Source organism: Oncorhynchus clarkii, chromosome 27 (assembly GCF_045791955.1).
Source record: "Oncorhynchus clarkii lewisi isolate Uvic-CL-2024 chromosome 27, UVic_Ocla_1.0, whole genome shotgun sequence".
NCBI lineage: Eukaryota > Metazoa > Chordata > Actinopteri > Salmoniformes > Salmonidae > Oncorhynchus > Oncorhynchus clarkii.
Genome location: NC_092173.1, coordinates 9371138 through 9390534, shown reverse-complemented (window position 1 = coordinate 9390534; position 19397 = coordinate 9371138). Strand labels below are relative to the sequence as shown.

The window sequence follows — 19397 nt, the reverse complement described above, 5'->3', positions numbered from 1 at the left end:
TAGGAAACTGCTGATGTGAGTTCCATTTTGAAAAACCATAGGAACAATGGGTTAAGAGATTCACTTATCTTGATCTTTTAAACCATTTCTGTGCAATATGGTGAAATTCTTTGACTTGAAGGATGTGAAGAAAAATCAAGCATGTCATAAAAATGGGAACACCGCTCTTGCACAAATGAAATGAATACAATCACAGAATGCAAAGAGTATAAATATATTGTTTTTAATATTGAATAATATAGGTCGTATAGAACAACTACATGTCACTCCATACATTAAAGCACAAAAGTGTTACACAATCCAACAGAGAAAATGACCTGTGAATAAATACAGAAAAATACAGTACAGGATATGTTTTTTTGAAACTCAGATCTCTATTCAAGAAGAGACCAGGTACATTGTTCCATATTCCTTGCCCCAAAAGTCCCTAAGCCCAAAGCCATAACACTACAACAGGATTTCAGCCTGCTGATGCAGGTTGTCCGGTTGGCCTCGGGCAAGAAACATTTACTGTAACCAAGAGGGGAATACAGAGACAAGAGACAACGTGTTTTGAAAGACAGGAGGAGAAACCAACAAATTCAGCTTTGTCCACAAAACACATGGAGGACTTAAGACAATAGAAAATACTATCATTACAACTCTAAAACAAAATTCCCATAAAAAGAAAATAATAATTGACAAATGACCTAATTAGTTAGGAATGGGATGGCCCTCTGGGGCTGCTGGGGCCTGTGGACCTCTGGGCTGCTGGGGGCCTCTCCATGATTTGCCTGGACAGTATAGGAGGACCTTAGAGGACTGGGACAGAGATGAAGAGAGCCTTGGGTCAAGTCTGCATACAGCCATATAATTCCCAAGGACTGGGGCAGGGCAGAGATGCTGGTGTCTCAGTAACAGATCTGAAAAAGTGGAAGGAGAGAAAGATTTGTCAGACTTGATTATAGTCTTCTATCAAATGCAAATTCTGTAAGATGGACACATCTTGTTTCCTTGCACACAATAAGAGGACATATTGCTTGAGGGTATAGAGCAGGGATTGACTAGATTCAGGCGCGGGCCAATTTTTTTCTTGAGCTTGAGGGGGCAGAAAGAAAAAATAACTGTGCCACAAGCCTGCCAAGAGGCGCAAGCGGTCTAAGGCACTGCAGTGCTTGAGGCGTCACAACAGATCCGGGTTCGATCCCGGGCTGTGTCGCAGCCAGCCAGGAGCGGGAGACCCATGAGGCAACGCACAATTGGCCTAGCGTCGTCCGGGTAAGGTGAGGGTTTGGCCAGCCGGGATTTCCTTTTCCCATGGCACTCTAGCTACTCCTGTGGCGGGCCGGGCGCATGCACGCTGAGTTGTACTCCGTTTCCTCCGACACATTTGTGCGGCCGGCTTCCGGGTTAAGCAAGCAGTATTTCAAGAAGCAGTGCTGCTTGGCAGGGTCGTGTTTCGGAGGATGCATGGCTCTCGACCTTTGCCTCTTCAGAGTACATATGGGAGTTACAGTGATGGGACAGGACTGTAAACTACCAATTGGATATCATGAAACTGGGGAGAAAAAAGGGGTAAAAAGTAACAAAAAAAAAAACAACTGCACCGCAAGAAACCCGAAAAAAATATTTTTGACTAAAATAATAATTTCAAACATTGCATACATTTGTATGCAACCACAGAAAGTATCTCTCTATTACGCGTGGGAACACTTTGGAACACATTTCCAAAATTAAAATCGCTTGGAGCTGATTTGCTGTTGTTTTTACAGTCTTATGTAGAACAATAAAATAAAACATGATAAAACATTTGAAAACGTTTTTTCTAGCTCAGAAAACTTGGGGGGGGGGGGCAAATAAAATCAAAAGAGGGCCACATTTGGGGAACCCTGATATAGAGTATGAGATGGGAGCGACTACACTGTGACACTGATAACACGGTAGCTGAGTCATGTGGGGTAAGGTGCAGGCTCCTCGTTTCATGGGTCTTGTTCATTAGGTTCCAAGCGGAAGAAAATAAACTTATACAGGGAGGGACGACATGGACTTGTCCAATAAGAAACGCTCATTATTGTTTCCGGATGCAAATCGCTTTAAAGCGACCGTGAACACGGCTACTGACGAGCAGACAGAGCGGTACTCACGGGTCACAGCCTCAGTCCTCTGAAGCAGAACTCCCTTTGACTGGATCCTTCACCCTCATCTGAAAGACACACACACAAAGACACACACGTCAATAAGTAGGATATCTAGGACAACAACAAAGCATTTAGCAAATTTCCGTAAGCTAATGACAAAAGACAGTAGTCCATCTCATTCGGAGTTAATTAATGCCAAAGACCAAGCAAATGTACAGTACATTACCTCATCCAGCTCTTTTTGGGTCTCCTCTTCGATACGTCGAATGTCCTCCATTGTCAGTCCAATCCATTTATCAATCAAACAGAACAGTTGTCTGTGGAACTTTGTAAACAATCGCTTCTCTTGCTGGAAATCAAAGAGGGGAATATTTTTTTTTTTAAAGAATTACAAGGAACAAATACTATTAATATCAGCATTTATGATGTGCAACTTGGAGTAACATTTATATGGCAAATCACTGTCTGGCCACTAGAGGACAGAAAACACTTTGTCTTTACTGTAAACTAGACTTTAGTCACACCCATAGAGACCGCACAGCTTCGGATATATTATTTCTCAGCCAAACGCGTCTACTAGTTTCTTCTTCACGGTTTCAGAGTCATTTTTCTTTGCATGTACAGTGGGTGATATGAAGGCCCCATAACAGAATATGATGCAAACACTGGAATAATTGACAAGTCTCTTTCTCTTACTGCACCTTCTGAATGAAGTTCTCAATTTTGTTCTGGACCCCCCACCATTTGAAGTTGACTGTGACTAACTTATAGGCGCACATGTGAGGAGAGTTTGTGTTGCTGGGAAGCTCTTTCTGCAGAGGTAAAGACAAAGTTATTACACCCTCAGGCAGAGGCAGAATAGTTCATGACACACATACCGATGGAGCTTCAGAACCAGAATGGAAACAGCCAGAGCCATACAGTATAGTAAGAGTGCCACGGCCAGATTTTAGAACAGGCCATGTTGGCCGCCTTTATTTCCGAAATTTGGGTGATATAACAATATAAGAGCACCTCCGACAATTCCCTATGAAATTACCCGTTGTAAACAAACAAAACAGATCAGCGAATTTTACTGACGTTTTTACCGATTAGCATTGGGGAAATGTGTATCCAAGTTGGTACTGTGTTGTGGTGTCAACAAATTGTATATCTGCTTTCACTGTATATCTTCATAGGTTTGGAAAACTATTAGAAATAAACAGCACAATGCGGAAGCATCAATTAACACTTAGCAGCTACTTTGGAGGTGAAATTGTCTCTATCGGAATGTTCAGACAAACACAGCAATGGCCCAACTCTCTAAATATACTGTATGACTCTTGATACAGCTCCTTGTGAAATTAGCTGATGTGAAAAATATGACAACAATGTTGCAATATTGGTTTGGGTAGTACCTTCCAGTTAGGCCCCAGGGGGCCCCTGCCTGTTTTCTCTGATTTGAATATGGCAGGATCTTCTTCTGGTTTATAGTCCTGTGTGGAGCAGAGTGAGCAAATGCATAAGATGCAAAGATGGCAGTGTTTTATTTCATTCTGTTCAGGTAACTGGGTCATATTCATTAGGGCACACCGTTGCAAAACGTAGTAGAACATTTTGTAAATAAAAACAAATGTTAAGCATTACTACAACAACAAAAATTGTGGCAAAGTTCAAACTTGCCACAAAATGTTGCCAGAAGTTTGCAAATGTTTGCCACTAGTGCTGAATCAGCGGGAAACATTTGTCAACAATAATATTTATTGCCAATAGTGGCAAACAGTTCGCCAGAGGTTTTTTCTGGCAAACATTTCGCTCAAGATTGTATTTGAATCTGTGGCAAACCCATAAACATTAAGAGAAAACCTGTGGCAACAATAAATATTGTTGCCATTTCTGTTAAACATTGAGTTCCAAGACGAGAAACCGTTGATGACGACCAGAAACATTTGTTGAAACATTTGTTGAAAAATGGATACCAAGCTATCTAGCTACCTACCAAAGTTATCTGGTGAGTGTCTTATTACTTGCTAATAAACTCTTAAATAGTTTAAGCTAATTGATGCCTGGTAAGCAATGTCATGTTTTATGGGATAAAGTGAAACATTTTGTTGCTAGCTAGCTAGATCAGATTCAATCTGTCAGCGTCACTGACTGGCTAGCTAGCGATGATAGCGTTCATATTTTTCACAATTGATGTGATAGCTAGCTATCTAGCTATCTTCGTTTCTGTCTTTTAGCTAATACCAATAATATGCATGTCAATATGCTAGTTTCACTGTTCAGTAGCATGTTAGCTACCACAACAGCTAAGGTAGCAACACGAGCTGACTTGACATCAAAGCAAAACTTCACTTTTAGAGATGGATTACTTTAATCTGCTTGAAAATCTATGGCAAGACCTGACAATGGTTGTCTAGCAATGATAAACAACCAAATTTGGCAGAGCTTGAAGAATTTTGAAAATAATAAAACGATTGGAAAATGTTGCACAATCCAGGTGTGGAAAGCTCTTTGAGATTTACCCAGAAAGACACAGCTGTAATCGCAGCCAAATGTGATTCTAACATGTATTGACTCAGGGGGTTGAATACTTTTCTAATCAAGATATACAACATTTTACAAATGTTAGAATTCTTTTTCCACTTTGACATTAGAGTATTTTGTGTAGATCGTTGACAAAAATCAATTTTAATCCCACTTTGTAACAACAAAATGTGGAAAAAGTCAAGCCGTGTGAATACTGTCTGAAGGCACTGTAGTGCATTTAGTATGTTTAGTTCTCTGTGAGAAGCAAGTTCATTTTAATGTGTATGTGATTTGGTTTATGTAGATGCAACATTGAAATGTTGTGAATACACAAAGTAATCAAAAACCTAATCTAATTTGCATATTCATAATCAGTTTGAAGCAATTTTGCAGGCAAATAGTAGAAAGTTCACCACAAGTTTCCCGGAATTGTTTGCCAGAAGTTCACAAGTCGCCTCAAAATTTGTCGCAACAGTTGGCCACAAAACTAATTTCATTTGAAAATATGAGCTGTCCGCAAATTTGCCAAAGATTTGCCACAACTGTTTGCCAGAAGCCTGCTTTCTCGGTAAGGGAATTTCTATTGGACTAGTTCAGGTAGTCCCTCCCTGTTTCAGTCCCTTTTTTCCCCCTCAATTTACTGCCTTGAGTACAACCCTGATCTGTCTGGGTTTAGAAAAGTAAGAGAGTTTAAAGCATGCTTATTACTAATAATAAGTTGCTAGTACATTCTCACGGATCCATCACTGCTCTCACCTTGGCATCCACTTGGGTTTTGTCAGCGATGTCAATGTAGACTACTTCAGTTTTCTTCCATTGCTCTGGGTCTAGTCCGTGTACCTATGCAGGGAATCATTTATAGTAAGTTACCAACTTCAAGAGCTAAGAATGCCTCTCTAGTAGTCACTACATAGACCAGGTATAACATGCAGGGTTGTGGACCAATTTAAATCCACTCGTTTCAGGAAATGAACTGAAATTGCAATTCTAAATCCAATTTCAAAGGGAAATTGAATTGAAATAGAATTGACCCCAACCCTGATAACAGAGCACTTTGATACATTGTGTAAATGTTGATTCAGTGTCTTACCCAACAAAGCAGGTCTGAGAACAACAACAACAAAAATGCACAAGAGAAGGGTTTCAGTATCCTTTCACAAAGTGAGTGGATGGACACAAATGACGTCAGTGGAATTAAGTGTCTGACATGACGTCAATGGAAGAGTCGGACAGATACAGTAAAAGGGGAAATGGTCGAATTAAAGGACGAGCGACGTCTGCTAACTGAATTAGATGTGCTGGAGGTCCATGGCTGACATGGTACGCATTCAGACTCATGACATTAGCTGCTCACTCACATTGTCCTGATCCCCCATGTCGGGCTTGTGCCACGTCTCAATTTTAATCAGAAAATTGTCCTTCATGTATTCATTCTGTGGGAGGAAGGAAGAGCAATACATAAGAACAAGATCAGTCTCAAGTGAGCAACGCATACTGGGTTCAAACACGATTTGAAATCATGTCAAATACTTGATCTGTGCTCGATTGAGCACGCCCGGCTTAATCAATCAATAGAATAGTCCCTAACCTGTAAACCCCACCCATCTGGTAATCTATGTAAGCTAAAGCAAACGTTCAAATGATTTGAAAGATTTCAAACCCAGGTCTAAAACAGAGTCTGTAATATATGGACTGTTAGTGATTACAACTTAAGGGATACATTAGATAAGAGCAGTGGTACAAGTAACAACAGCTGAAAGAGTCACATAAGCACCCACAACAGTGGTGGGAAAAGTACCCAATTGTCATACTTGAGTAAAAGTAAAAGATACCTTAATAGAAAATGACTCAAATAAAAGTGAGTCACTCACTAAAATACTACTTGAGTAAAAGTATAAAAGTATTTGGTTTTAAATATACTTAAGTATCAAAAGTAAATGTAATCGCTAAAGCATACTTAATCATCAAAGGTAAAAGTATAAATCAAACTCCTTTTATTAAGCAAACCAGGCAGCACCATTTTCTTTTTTTATTTCTTTTTATATTTACTGAGAGCCAGAGCACACTCCAACACAGACATCATTTACAAACAAAGTGTGTGTGTTTAATGAGCCCGCCAGATCAGAGGCAGTAGGGATGACCAGTTATCTTGATATGTGCATGAAGTGGACCATTTTCCTGTCCTGCTAAGCATTCAAAATGTAACGAATCACCACCCTCCTAACCTAGAGGTAAGTTACACAGATGACAACCAAATTCACTTTGACTGAAGGACATTAGCTTCTTTAAATGTTTTCCTGTGCTGCTGGCATCACCGAATTACTGAATTAACATGACAAAATTACCTTTATGTTTTGTGTCAAGGAAGATGTATGGAGTAAAAAGTACATTATTTTCTTTAGGAATGTAGTGAAGTAAAAGATGTCAAAAATATAAATAGTAAAGTACAGACACCCCCAAAAAACGACTTAAGTAGTACTTAAAAGTATTTTTACTTAAGTACTTTACACCACTGACACACACGGACGCTGGAGAAACCAGTGTCAGTCTTTCTTTTCTTTAATGATTTAATTAGGCAAGTCAGTTCAGAACAAATTCTTATTTACAATGATGGCCTACACCGCCCAAACCTGGACGACGCTGGGCCAATTGTGCGCCGCCCTATGGGACTCCCAATTACGGTTGTGATACAGCCTGGATTCGAACCGGTGTGTCTGTAGTGACGCCTCAAGCACTGAGATGCAGTGCCTTAGACCGCTGCGTCACTCGGGAGCCCCAAGTGTTAAGTCAGCCCCATCCGCTTCTCTTCTTTCCTTTTGACAGGCAAGGTTACCAGCTCCTCTTTCACCATGTTTACAGCTGAATAGTGTGCAAGTAAACAGCAACATATTGTATGTGTAAATGTATAGAAGAAAACAGTACTCACTGTAATAACTGCAATAGGGGAAGAGATGGACATGAGGAGACAGAGAGTAAACAATGTTTAGGGGAACAGATGCTTTCAAAATAATATCTCAATGGTTGCACATTTGCTTGAAATTGGCTAACTCCCTGCCAACCAAACTGATAAGATGTATGTATGCATACACACACATATATAGACAGACAGACAGACACACACATACACACAGTGCCTTCAGAAAGTATTCAGACCCCTTGACTTTTTCCACATTTTGTTACGTTACAGCCTTCATCTAAAATTGATTAAAATTGTCAATCGACACACAATACCCCATAATGACAAAGCAAAAACTGATTTTATACATTTTTACAAATTAATAAACATTTAAAATGGAAATATCACATTTACATAAGTATTCAGACCCTTTACTCAGTACTTTGTTGAAGCACCTTAGGCAAGGATTACAGCCTCGATTCTTCTTGGGTATGACGCTACAAGCTTACCACACATGTATTTGGGGAGTTTCTCCCATTCTTCTCTGCAGATCCTCTCAAGCTCTGTCAGGTTGGATGGGGAGCATCGCTGCACAGCTATTTTCAAGTCTCTCCAGAGATGTTAGATCGGGTTCAAGTCCAGGCTCTAGCTGGGCCACTCAAGGACATTCAGAGACTTGTCCCAAAGCCACTCCTGCAATGTCTGGCTGTGTGCTTAGTTAGGGTCGTTGTCCTGTTGGAAGGTGAGCCTTTGCCCCAGTCTGTGGTCCTAAGCACTTTGGAGCAGGTTTTCACCAAAGATCTCTCTGTACTTTGCTCCGTTCATCTTTTCCTCCATCCTTACTAGTCTCCCAGTCCCTGCCGCTGAAAACATTCCCACAGCATGATGCTGCCACCAAGCTTTACCGTAGGGATGGTGCCAGGTTTCCTCTAGATGTGACGCTTGGCATTCAGGCCAAAAAGTTCAATCTTGGTTTCATCAGACCAGAGAATCTTGTATCTCATGGTCTCAGGGTCCTTTAGGTACCTTTTGGCAAACTCTCAAGTGAGCTGTCATGTGGCTTTTACTGAGGAGTGGCTTCTGTCTGGTCACTCTACCATAAAGGCCTGATTGGTGGAGTGCTGCAGAGATGGTTGTCCTTCTGGAAGGTACTCCCATCTCCACAGAGCTGGAGCTGTGTCAAGAGTGACCATCGGGTTCTTGGTCACTTCCCTGACCAAGGCCCTTCTCCCCTAATTGCTCAGTTTGTCCGGGCAGCCAGCTCTAGGAAGAGTCTTGATGTTTCCAAACATCTTCCATTTAAGAAGGCCACTGTGTTCTTGGGGACCTTCAAACGCTGCAGAATTTGTTTTGGCACCCTTCCCCAGATCTGTGCCTCGACACAATCTTCTCTCTGCCCTCCACGGACAATTCCTTCGACCTCATAGCTTGGTTTTTGCTCTGACATGCACTGTCAACTGTGAGACCTTATATAGACAGGCGTGTGCCTTTCCAAATCATGTCTAATCAATTGAATATACCACAGGTGGACTCCAATCAAGTTCTAGAAACATCTCAAGGATGATCAATGGAAACAGGATGCACCTGAGCTCAATTTCAGGTCTCATAGCAATAGGTCTGAATACTGATGTAAATAAGGGTCTGAATACTTTCCGAAGGCACTGTACACTTAATACCCTGGCTATTAATGTCTGGCTATAGGTTCAGACATTACAAAGATTCCAATAGCATGTCCTCACAGTGCTGGCTGCTAGCATGTATGGCCGAGTTAATTATTCAACATCTTCTGTCTCTACAGAAGGGGTAGGTAAACAAAGGGCAGGGGACTTACCCGTCCGACAGTAGGGGTAAGCATTCCAGGCCTTCTCGTGGATGTTAAGAGCAGTTGATGGTGCCAGAATGCGCACATAGTTTGGCACTTTACTGCAGAGAGAAAGGAAGATATTATTATGGGGTCGATCCATATGAATTCAATCACTTTTTGACCACATCCACCGCACCCAAATGAACACACCTATTTGAACAAAACTCTCCACATGCTTGCCCATGGTAGAAGGGGTGAGAAAGTGATTTTTAGGCCCTAAATGCAAAAACATTCAGGAGATAGACGTCCTCAAAGTTCACCCTATTTGTATAGCCCACCCTACCATGAGGGATCTGTATCTTCAACACTACCGGCGAACAGTGGGTTAACTGCCATGTTCAGGGGCAGAATGACAGCTTTTTACCTTGTCAGCTCGGGGATTCGATCCAGCAACCTTTCGGTTACTGGCCCAACGCTCTAACCACTAGGCTCCATCCACCTGACAGGTGTGGCATATCAAGAAGCTGACTAAACAGCAGGATCATTACACAGGTGCACCTTGTGCTGGGGACAATAAAAGGACACTTTCAAATGTGCAGTTTTGTCACACAACACAATGCCACAGGTGTCAAGTTGAGGGATCATGCAATTGGCACGCTGACTGCAGGAATGTCCGCCAGAGCTGTTGCCAGAGAATTAAATATTAATTTCTCTACCATAAGCTACCTCCAACTTCGTTTTAGAGAATTTGGCAGTACATCCAACAGGCCACACAACCGCAGACCATATGTAAACACAGCAGCCCAGGACCTCCCACATCCGGCTTCTTCACCTGTGGGATCGTCTGATGGGGTGGGGGTGGGGGAAACTCATTCTGATTGGCTGGGCCTGGTTCCGCAGTGGGAGCCCATGGCTGCACCAATGCCCAGGCATGTGAAATCCACAGATTAGGGCCTAATGAATTCATTTAAATTGACAAATTTCCTTATATGAACTATAACTCAGTAATATCTTTGAAATTGTTGCATGTTGCATTTAGATTTTTGTTCAGTATAATTTGAAAGCTTTAAAAAAAATAATGTAATGATGATTTGTATGTACTGTATAAAGGGGCAATCTGCAATTGAAATAAAATGACCACCACACCAATTTTTCAGAAACTGAGGGATGGAGCTGGAGAAATGTAACCACTCTCAAATTCATAGTTTTAGCCATGTGGGTGGTGTGGGTGGGTGGTTGCGAGTAGGTGGGTAGATGGATGGATGAATGGGTGGGTGGGTGGGTAGATGGATGAATGGGTGGACCAATCGTACCTGTGCAGGTGATATATCTTGTGGGTGTACTGGCCCTTCTCTCCGTCCTTCTCATAGGGTTCATTCTTCAGCACCTCCACCCCTTCTCCTCCACCCGTCTCATTCTTACTGGTCTCAGCCACAGAGTACAGCTGACCCACTTGGTACTGTGGAGAGGAAGACAGAGGAGTGAGCTACAGTTACACAGACTAAATCATCCCCATTGTTCACCCGTTGCATTAACAGACAGCTGCAACCACTTCAGTGGGCACAAATGTGAGGGAAATGAATTCAGGAACAAGGGGGATTGTATTAACTCAGTTCCCCACATTCACATCCCTGACCATTCACGTCTCAGAGCACCTGGACAGGGACAGTTTTCTGTTTCCACCGCCGGACGTTCCCTGAGCATTTAACCCAGACAGACACCGACTTCAGCATAACAGTTTAACAGCATAACAGGACTATCAGCAAACATAAGGAACATCCTGTAATAGCCTTCAGATGACAGTCTCTCTGCCAACAACTCCCTCATTGGCTGCTCGCCAGTGATGTGAGGATGTTGAGCTCTGTCGAAGACATTTGGCAGGTTGATTACAGTCTCCAACTCTGCTGTCCCAGCCTAGGCAGCACACCCCATCCATCCACCAGCACAGGCCTTGAGTCACTCAGCAGCATTCGATGACGTGGAACGAGACCATTGGCTGCTGTGTGCAGCGTGACTACAATAACGTTGTGCTGGAACGTGGCCACTGTGTGTCAGGGAGCTAGTGACTCACAGGGAACTGGTGACTCACTTGCTACACATGAACACTACTCAGCAACCAACAGCAAACTGACAATTAAATCACAGACTAGCCTTCCAATTACAGGGCATTAGTGCGCCCGTGGTGGGGTTTTAAGTGCAGTGTGTATGGTTGGTAGTTCGTACCGGGCTGATTTGATGAGATGCTTTCAACAGGTGAAACAGCTCTGTTTGGAGGAAGAGGCGGGTATGAAATCACATCCTCTACCAAATAGAGTTATTTTGGTGGCTCCATCTCATGCGCAAGTGGGTGGTTAGGAATGTGACAACACGTGTAAAACCAGTGTTTCATCTATTGTCCCCCTAAGTGTGTGTGACTCATCTGGCCATCTTCCTCTGGCTGGCCAAGGAAGTTTTAAAGGTATGGCCTATTTTATACAGAGAAATTGGCATAGTAGGCAATTTAACCAATCACAGCCCCCCTTTTACTTGTATCATTGCACATCCTGCAAATCATCAGCAGAGTCCAACCATTTTGAATCCATTTTTATAAGTAAAAGTAGCAGAGACCCCACTCTGCAACTTTGATATGCATCTAGAGTATATTGTGTTCAACAATATATTTAAACATTTGCCAAATCCATAAAGGTTTATTTTCAATAATGATGTTTAGATTCTTCAATATACCTCCTTAATATTCCTACATTTATGTAAGAAATCTGTTATTTAAATCAAAATACTATTCATATTACAAAGCAAGCAGTAAAGCTTCATATGACACCACCTTTGGTTTTGAAGCACCTACAGATGAAACATTATGGAGTATTAAAGGAGGCCTGGGTATGGCCAAAATATCACAAATATTCCAACTTCAATTAATTATGCATAAAGATACAATTGTCAAATATATTTCAACAATCCTTCCTCCAAAAGGACCCTTCTATGGATACAATTGTGAAAATCCCCAAAACATAGCATTTTTCTGTTCTAATTTCATGAGGAATGTATGTAAGGTCATGAATGGAATATAGAGTTATGATCTTTGATACGTGATATTAATTGGGGAATTAATTAGCATGTTTTCTGTATAACATTGGTCTTTTAGAAACTACAACTCCCTATTAGGTCGCACAGTTCGGGCACGATCTGATTTATCTCAAGAGAAACTGCAGCGCTATGTGCGCATTGAGCTCACAGACAAAACGAAACGAAATGGAATTCAAATAATTGAACCGTCGTCAGTCAATTTGTTGTTTAAAAAACAAACAAAAAACATTTTGGTTAATCAAAAGATTAATATTCCTTGCTGTCATACCTGCTTAGATGGGTAAGGAAATCAAAGTAATTTTGTAATTTGGGTGAACTATCCCTTTAACAAGTTCTTCAAACTTTTTCCACCTAATAGCAGGAACAGCACCATCTAGTGGTCAGAACCTGGTAATACCAGGATGTAGGATGGGCCATAAACCTAACAACTTAAATGACAAATTTCTCTGAACAGGGGGGAAAAAAACATCAACAAATTCACTGAGAATACATTACATAGGACGAAGAAACAATACTCAGAGCTGCAGCTCCATACTACTTGTCAGACATTGAGAACTGATACTGGGATGGGATTGGTGTGGGGTCTGTTAACCATTTCTCTGGATTCCTCGTGGTTTGCTCAGAAAAAAGAAAAAAAGTTTGGTCCAAATCGGATGTCAGGTACTATATTTATTGAATATTATATAAATTAAATTGGCCAATTTGGGTGCAATAAATTAGCTTAATTTCTCAGAGATTATACTATATTTCAACAAAATAATGTTGCAGGACTGCTAATCCTATCCGTTTCGAATTACAGAAATTATTTCAGAACAATCGGAGATGGTGGGTGTTCTGGCTTGCTGAAATGACATGGAACGACCCACAACTAATGACTTCCAACTGCAAAGCTTCAGTCAGAATACGGTGCTCTGTTATAATTAACATGGATAATAGTTTCTGACAATGTCTGACCTGAATGTGTGTGGCTGGCTAACCACTGCAACCAATATGCTGCCAATGTAAACATAATGGAAACCATGCCAAATGCCCGCACACACACGCCCCCCGCACACACATGCCCCCCACCCCACCCCACACACACACACACACACATCATCATAAAAAGGCATGTACAAACAGGAACTTCAAGGACAGAGGAACATAATGCAGACAAACTACCCTGATTCCTCAAGAGCATAGGCATGCTAGATAATGGGTTAGCCCCATGAATGTTCCACTGGTGTATACGGCACATTTATAGGGCTAGCTAATGGTTGAGCTCAATTTGACGGTCGCATCAGAAAACGAGAATGTAGCTTAACCAGCTCGATTTGTGACATGAAGCAAGAGTTTAAGACACAACGAAATGACACTCAGTCAGTACTTACTTCTTCCACAGATATGGGGAGGACGACTCGACTAGAAGAGAGAGAGAGAGAGAGCGCAACATCACTTTACAACACAACACATTTAAACACCAACTACACTTGCAGCTCATGACTAATGTCATTGCTCATTTAACTTATCACTTGATTTATTAGTTCGACTGACAATTCTCTGACATTAACTTCTAATAGTAGGCTAATCAAAACAAGTTTAGCCTAATAGAGCTGGGACGATAAACCAAAAATGAATCGATACCGACCATACTGGATAACTTTTCGCAGGCATTTTGCTGATATCAATCATTACAATAAGTAGGCTGTACTAGAGAAATGTGAAGTTTGAAATAAAATAAGTTTGCTAATATGGGTGACTGTTAATGGGACAAGAGATGGTTACAACCATCAAACTAGTAGCGGTAGTTTAAAGGATCATAAAATGTGGTGCACATGAATGTTCTATTTTTCATTATTGCCTCAAGACAGGCAATTTGTCGCGTTATGGATTTTTGACCATATTGGCCAGCTCTACCTACCAACTATAAACATCGCAACATGCTACTGACGCTAGCTGTAATATTGTCATGGAGGAAATTGAAGCCAGGTGTAGATCTCTACTGTCAGAAAACAATTAGGTTTGTCCCGATCCTCTGCCCGTATACAATAGGCAATAACCACCACTTGTTCCCAGTCTAAGCAGCCCTGAATATTTCATTATAACATATATGGGTGTAATGGGAGCCCAGACAGGCACCATACTAATTATACGGTATTGATACAGGCAGGTTTGGGGCATCAGGATGACACGTTGATATGGCAGTTGTTGACTCTAGTAACCAATGAGTTAGATGACATGGCATGCAAGTGTATACTTGGCATACGAGTGTATAAAGGCACACCCTTCTATGTGTTTTAGTAGGCCTGACGATGCATGGGAGGATTATAATTCAAGTTATAGTTACAATGTTAAAGTGGCACTTTGTAAATTAAGCTCATTGACAATACATTTCCAATTTGGCCAATGTGTTAATGAATATTTTACTTGATGAATTCATTCAATGAGTATGTCCATACAGGGAGGACACAGGCAACAAGCAGTCAATAGCCCTCTCCATTGACAAACTTGACAGCTTGCACGTGTTTTTCGGATTCCCAAATAGTAAGTAGGCAATAGTAGACTAACAGAGGAAAACACTATAAACGAATAGAGCAGGATAACTGTCACGCAAGGAATTTTGCCAATGTTTGCCTGTGTATGACAGCGCATCCATCGTTCTCCTGCGCAACACGTTTTGACTAAACAGCATATATTTTCAAACATTTTTACTTACAATTCTTTAATGAGCATTTTTGCAGTGTTGTCCGTGGATATGCAGCATTCAGATTCCTAGTTTACTGGTAAAAACTCCAAATTGGCCCCTGTATGTTTGACCCGCTGCGCCCCACGGTCTCCGCGGTTTTGCGCTTCTATTTTTCTTTAATTCACTTCCTGACAGACGCCGAAAGGGGCGCGGCGTCCTGGTGGCGACCACACCTCCAGTCAGTAACCCAGTAACCACCCTTATTCTAAACAAAACATACAAACCTGATACAGCCACACTGTTTATTGTCCATTGTTTGCGCTGATCACACACACATTCTTATTTCTAATGACAGAGGTGAGATAATTTTTTCTTATGCCTGGATTGTACCACATGCCACATAGAGGCATGCACTGTAGATAGCCTACTTATGGAAAACTGTCGGCTCTTCACCTGAAATCTACCTAGGTCCAATGTTGTTGTTTTTTTTAAAGTAAAGTACATTGGTTTGTAAGTTGTTTCACCTGTCACAGTGGTTCAGTTTCACTGAGACCAAATGTTATTCCAGTTCTCCTGGTTTCGCTCTTCATTCAGGCTTATTGGCTGTGACAGTTGGTGGAGGGTGAACCCAGTAACACCCTGTGTTTTCTTGTGTTGGTCTGTTGGAACAGGTTAGTAGCAACCCCAGCAAGTCAAACTAGTGGCTCAGTCTTCAATAAGCCCGAGCAAGACTAGAGCAACACAAAGAATCCATCCATTCCAGACCTACCTTAATCCACTATCAAGGTCAGGTCAGGAGCAACATTAAACTGTGGATGCTACTATTGTCAACCACCTATGCTAACGTCATCTCACTGTAAGTCAGAGGAGGCTGGTGGGGGGAGCTATAGGAGGACGGGCTCATTGCAATGGCTGGAATGGAATTAAACACCTCAAACATATGGAAACCACGTTTGACTCCATTCCATTTATCCCTTTTCAACAATTCCAATGAGCCTGTCTTCCTATAGCTCCTCCCACCAGTCTTCACTGCTCTACTTGTGTTAAACACTCCCATTACCGTAATGATTTTAGGTGAGAGTTGAAAACATGCATTGTTACAGAATTATGCTTTTCACGTGAAGGTTAATGTTTACTTGAATTACCCCACAGCAATTAATCCCCAGTGATCAAGCAATTTTCAAAACTGCCTAACTGTTTTTTGGGGGATCGCGTTGTTCTTTTTTTAGGTATCACTTCAAGTGTCCTGCACCAGAAACATCCAGTTCTCACTCCAACTCTCTTAGTAGGTGTGTTAACGACACCCAAGACTAAATCGTTTGAATTGGGCGTCTGAGATTGGGTGTCGTATTAAACTGTAATATCCTGTCCTCTGGTGGAGACTCGAGACTCAGCAGCATTACTTTATAATGAAACACCTCCTTTATCAGTAAAAGCCCTTTTTCTTTTTGGAAATTTGCCAGCCCTTACAGACATGATTAATGTAATCATGTAATCCCTTACAGACATGATTAATGTAATGTTGTCAGCCCTTACAGACATGATTAATGTAATCATGTCAGCCCTTACAGACATGATTAATGTAATCATGTCAGCCCTTACAGACATGATTAATGTAATCATGTCAGCCCTTACAGACATGATTAATGTAATCATGTCAGCCCTTACAGACATGATTAATGTAATCATGTCAGCCCTTACAGACATGATTAATGTAATCATGTCAGCCATTACAGACATGATTAATGTAATCATGTCAGCCCTTACAGACATGATTAATGTAATCATGTCAGCCCTTACAGACATGATTAATGTAATCATGTCAGCCCTTACAGACATGATTAATGTAATCATGTCAGCCCTTACAGACATGATTAATGTAATGTTGCCAGCCCTTACAGACATGATTAATGTAATCATGTCAGCCCTTACAGACATGATTAATGTAATGTTGCCAGCCCTTACAGACATGATTAATGTAATGTTGCCAGCCCTTACAGACATGATTAATGTAATGTTGCCAGCCCTTACAGACATGATTAATGTAATCATGTAATCCCTTACAGACATGATTAATGTAATGTTGCCAGCCCTTACAGACATGATTAATGTAATGTTGCCAGCCATTACAGACATGATTAATGTAATCATGTCAGCCCTTACAGACATGATTAATGTAATCATGTCAGCCCTTACAGACATGATTAATGTAATCATGTCAGCCCTTACAGACATGATTAATGTAATCATGTCAGCCCTTACAGACATGATTAATGTAATGTTGCCAGCCATTACAGACATGATTAATGTAATGTTGCCAGCCCTTACAGACATGATTAATGTAATCATGTCAGCCCTTACAGACATGATTAATGTAATGTTGTCAGCCCTTACAGACATGATTAATGTAATCATGTCAGCCCTTACAGACATGATTAATGTAATGTTGCCAGCCCTTACAGACATGATTAATGTAATCATGTCAGCCCTTACAGACATGATTAATGTAATCATGTCAGCCCTTACAGACATGATTAATGTAATCATGTCAGCCCTTACAGACATGATTAATGTAATGTTGTCAGCCCTTACAGACATGATTAATGTAATCATGTCAGCCCTTACAGACATGATTAATGTAATGTTGCCAGCCCTTACAGACATGATTAATGTAATGTTGTCAGCCCTTACAGACATGATTAATGTAATCATGTCAGCCCTTACAGACATGATTAATGTAATGTTGCCAGCCCTTACAGACATGATTAATGTAATGTTGCCAGCCCTTACAGACATGAATAATGTAATCATGTCAGCCCTTACAGACATGATTAATGTAATCATGTCAGCCCTTACAGACATGATTAATGTAATCATGTCAGCCCTTACAGACATGATTAATGTAATCATGTAATCCCTTACAGACATGATTAATGTAATGTTGCCAGCCCTTACAGACATGATTAATGTAATGTTGCCAGCCCTTAGACATGATTAATGTAATCATGTCAGCCCTTACAGACATGATTAATGTAATGTTGCCAGCCATTACAGACATGATTAATGTAATCATGTCAGCCATTACAGACATGATTAATGTAATGTTGTCAGCCATTACAGACATGATTAATGTAATCATGTCAGCCATTACAGACATGATTAATGTAATGTTGTCAGCCCTTACAGACATGATTAATGTAATCATGTCAGCCCTTACACACATGATTAATGTAATGTTGCCAGCCATTACAGACATGATTAATGTAATCATGTCAGCCATTACAGACATGATTAATGTAATGTTGCCAGCCCTTACAGACATGATTAATGTAATGTTGCCAGCCATTACAGACATGATTAATGTAATGTTGCCAGCCATTACAGACATGATTAATGTAATGTTGCCAGCCCTTACTGACATGATTAATGTAACTCATCCTAGAATCACAAACTTTTACAGATGCACTTTCGAGAGCATCCTGTCGGGCTGTATCACCGCCTGGTACGGCAACTGCTCCGCCCACAACTGCGAGGCTCTCCAGAGGGTGGTGCGGTCTGCACAACGCATCACCGGGAGAAAACTACCTGCCCTCCAGGACACCTACAGCACCCGATGTCACAGGAAGGCCAAAAAGATCAAAGACAACAACCACCCGAGCCATTGCCTGTTCACCCCGCTATCATCCAGAAGGCGAGGTCAGTACAGGTGCATCAAAGCAGGGACCGAGAGAGTGAAAAACAGCTTCTATCTCAAGGCCATCAGACTGTTAAACAGCCATCACTAACATAGAGTGGCTGCTGCCAACATACAGACTCAAATCTCTGGCCACTTTAATAAATGTAATAAATGTATTTAATAAAGGTACCACTAGTCACTTTAAATAACAGCACTTTGATCATGTCTACATATCCTACATTACTCATCTCATATGTATATACTGTATTCTACACCATCTACTGCATCTTGCCTATGCCACAAGGCCATCGCTCATCCATATGTACATATTCTTATTCATCCCTGTGTATAAGGTAGTCATTATGAATTTGTTCGATTACTTGTTAGATATTGCTGCACTGTCGGGAACTAGAAGCACAAGCATTTCGCTGCACTCATATTAACATCTGCTAACCATGTGTATTTGACCAATAAAATTTGATGTGATGATTTGATTTGATCCTGACCACAAAAAAATGTGGCTAAAATGAAATCCACAATAGCCTAACCCTGAGAAGTGGGATTTCCCCCTAGGGTGGTTGGATTTAGGAGAGGTGGCATCTGCAGGCTTCCTCCACTTAAAGCAGACCATCTATGTTTTCTTCTGT

The 19397-nt window shown here is 41.1% G+C and overlaps 1 protein-coding gene across 1 annotated transcript; it reads right to left on the bottom strand.

The window, feature by feature from the left end:
- Positions 1 to 207: 207 nt before the first annotated feature.
- On the bottom strand, positions 208 to 15239 carry LOC139386254 (phosphatidylinositol transfer protein alpha isoform-like). The gene is made up of 12 exons (XM_071131746.1): positions 15105 to 15239; positions 13780 to 13810; positions 10639 to 10784; positions 9353 to 9444; positions 7552 to 7559; positions 5984 to 6058; positions 5382 to 5465; positions 3515 to 3592; positions 2819 to 2929; positions 2344 to 2466; positions 2124 to 2182; positions 208 to 902 (listed from the first exon to the last, which is right to left on the bottom strand). The coding sequence occupies exons 1-11, from the start codon at positions 15119 to 15121 to the stop codon at positions 2135 to 2137; spliced, it is 813 nt and encodes a 270-aa protein (XP_070987847.1). The 5' UTR covers positions 15122 to 15239; the 3' UTR covers positions 208 to 902; positions 2124 to 2134.
- Positions 15240 to 19397: the final 4158 nt, after the last annotated feature.

What these genes read in the sequence shown, in the direction of transcription:
- LOC139386254 (XM_071131746.1), bottom strand. An exon ending in TCCCCATATCTGTGGAAGAA is followed by an intron (nt 10,785 to 13,779) that starts GTAAGTACTGAC and finishes TCCTCTCCACAG; the next exon opens with TACCAAGTGGGTCAGCTGTA. An exon ending in CCCTGGGGCCTAACTGGAAG is followed by an intron (nt 2,930 to 3,514) that starts GTACTACCCAAA and finishes TTACCTCTGCAG; the next exon opens with AAAGAGCTTCCCAGCAACAC.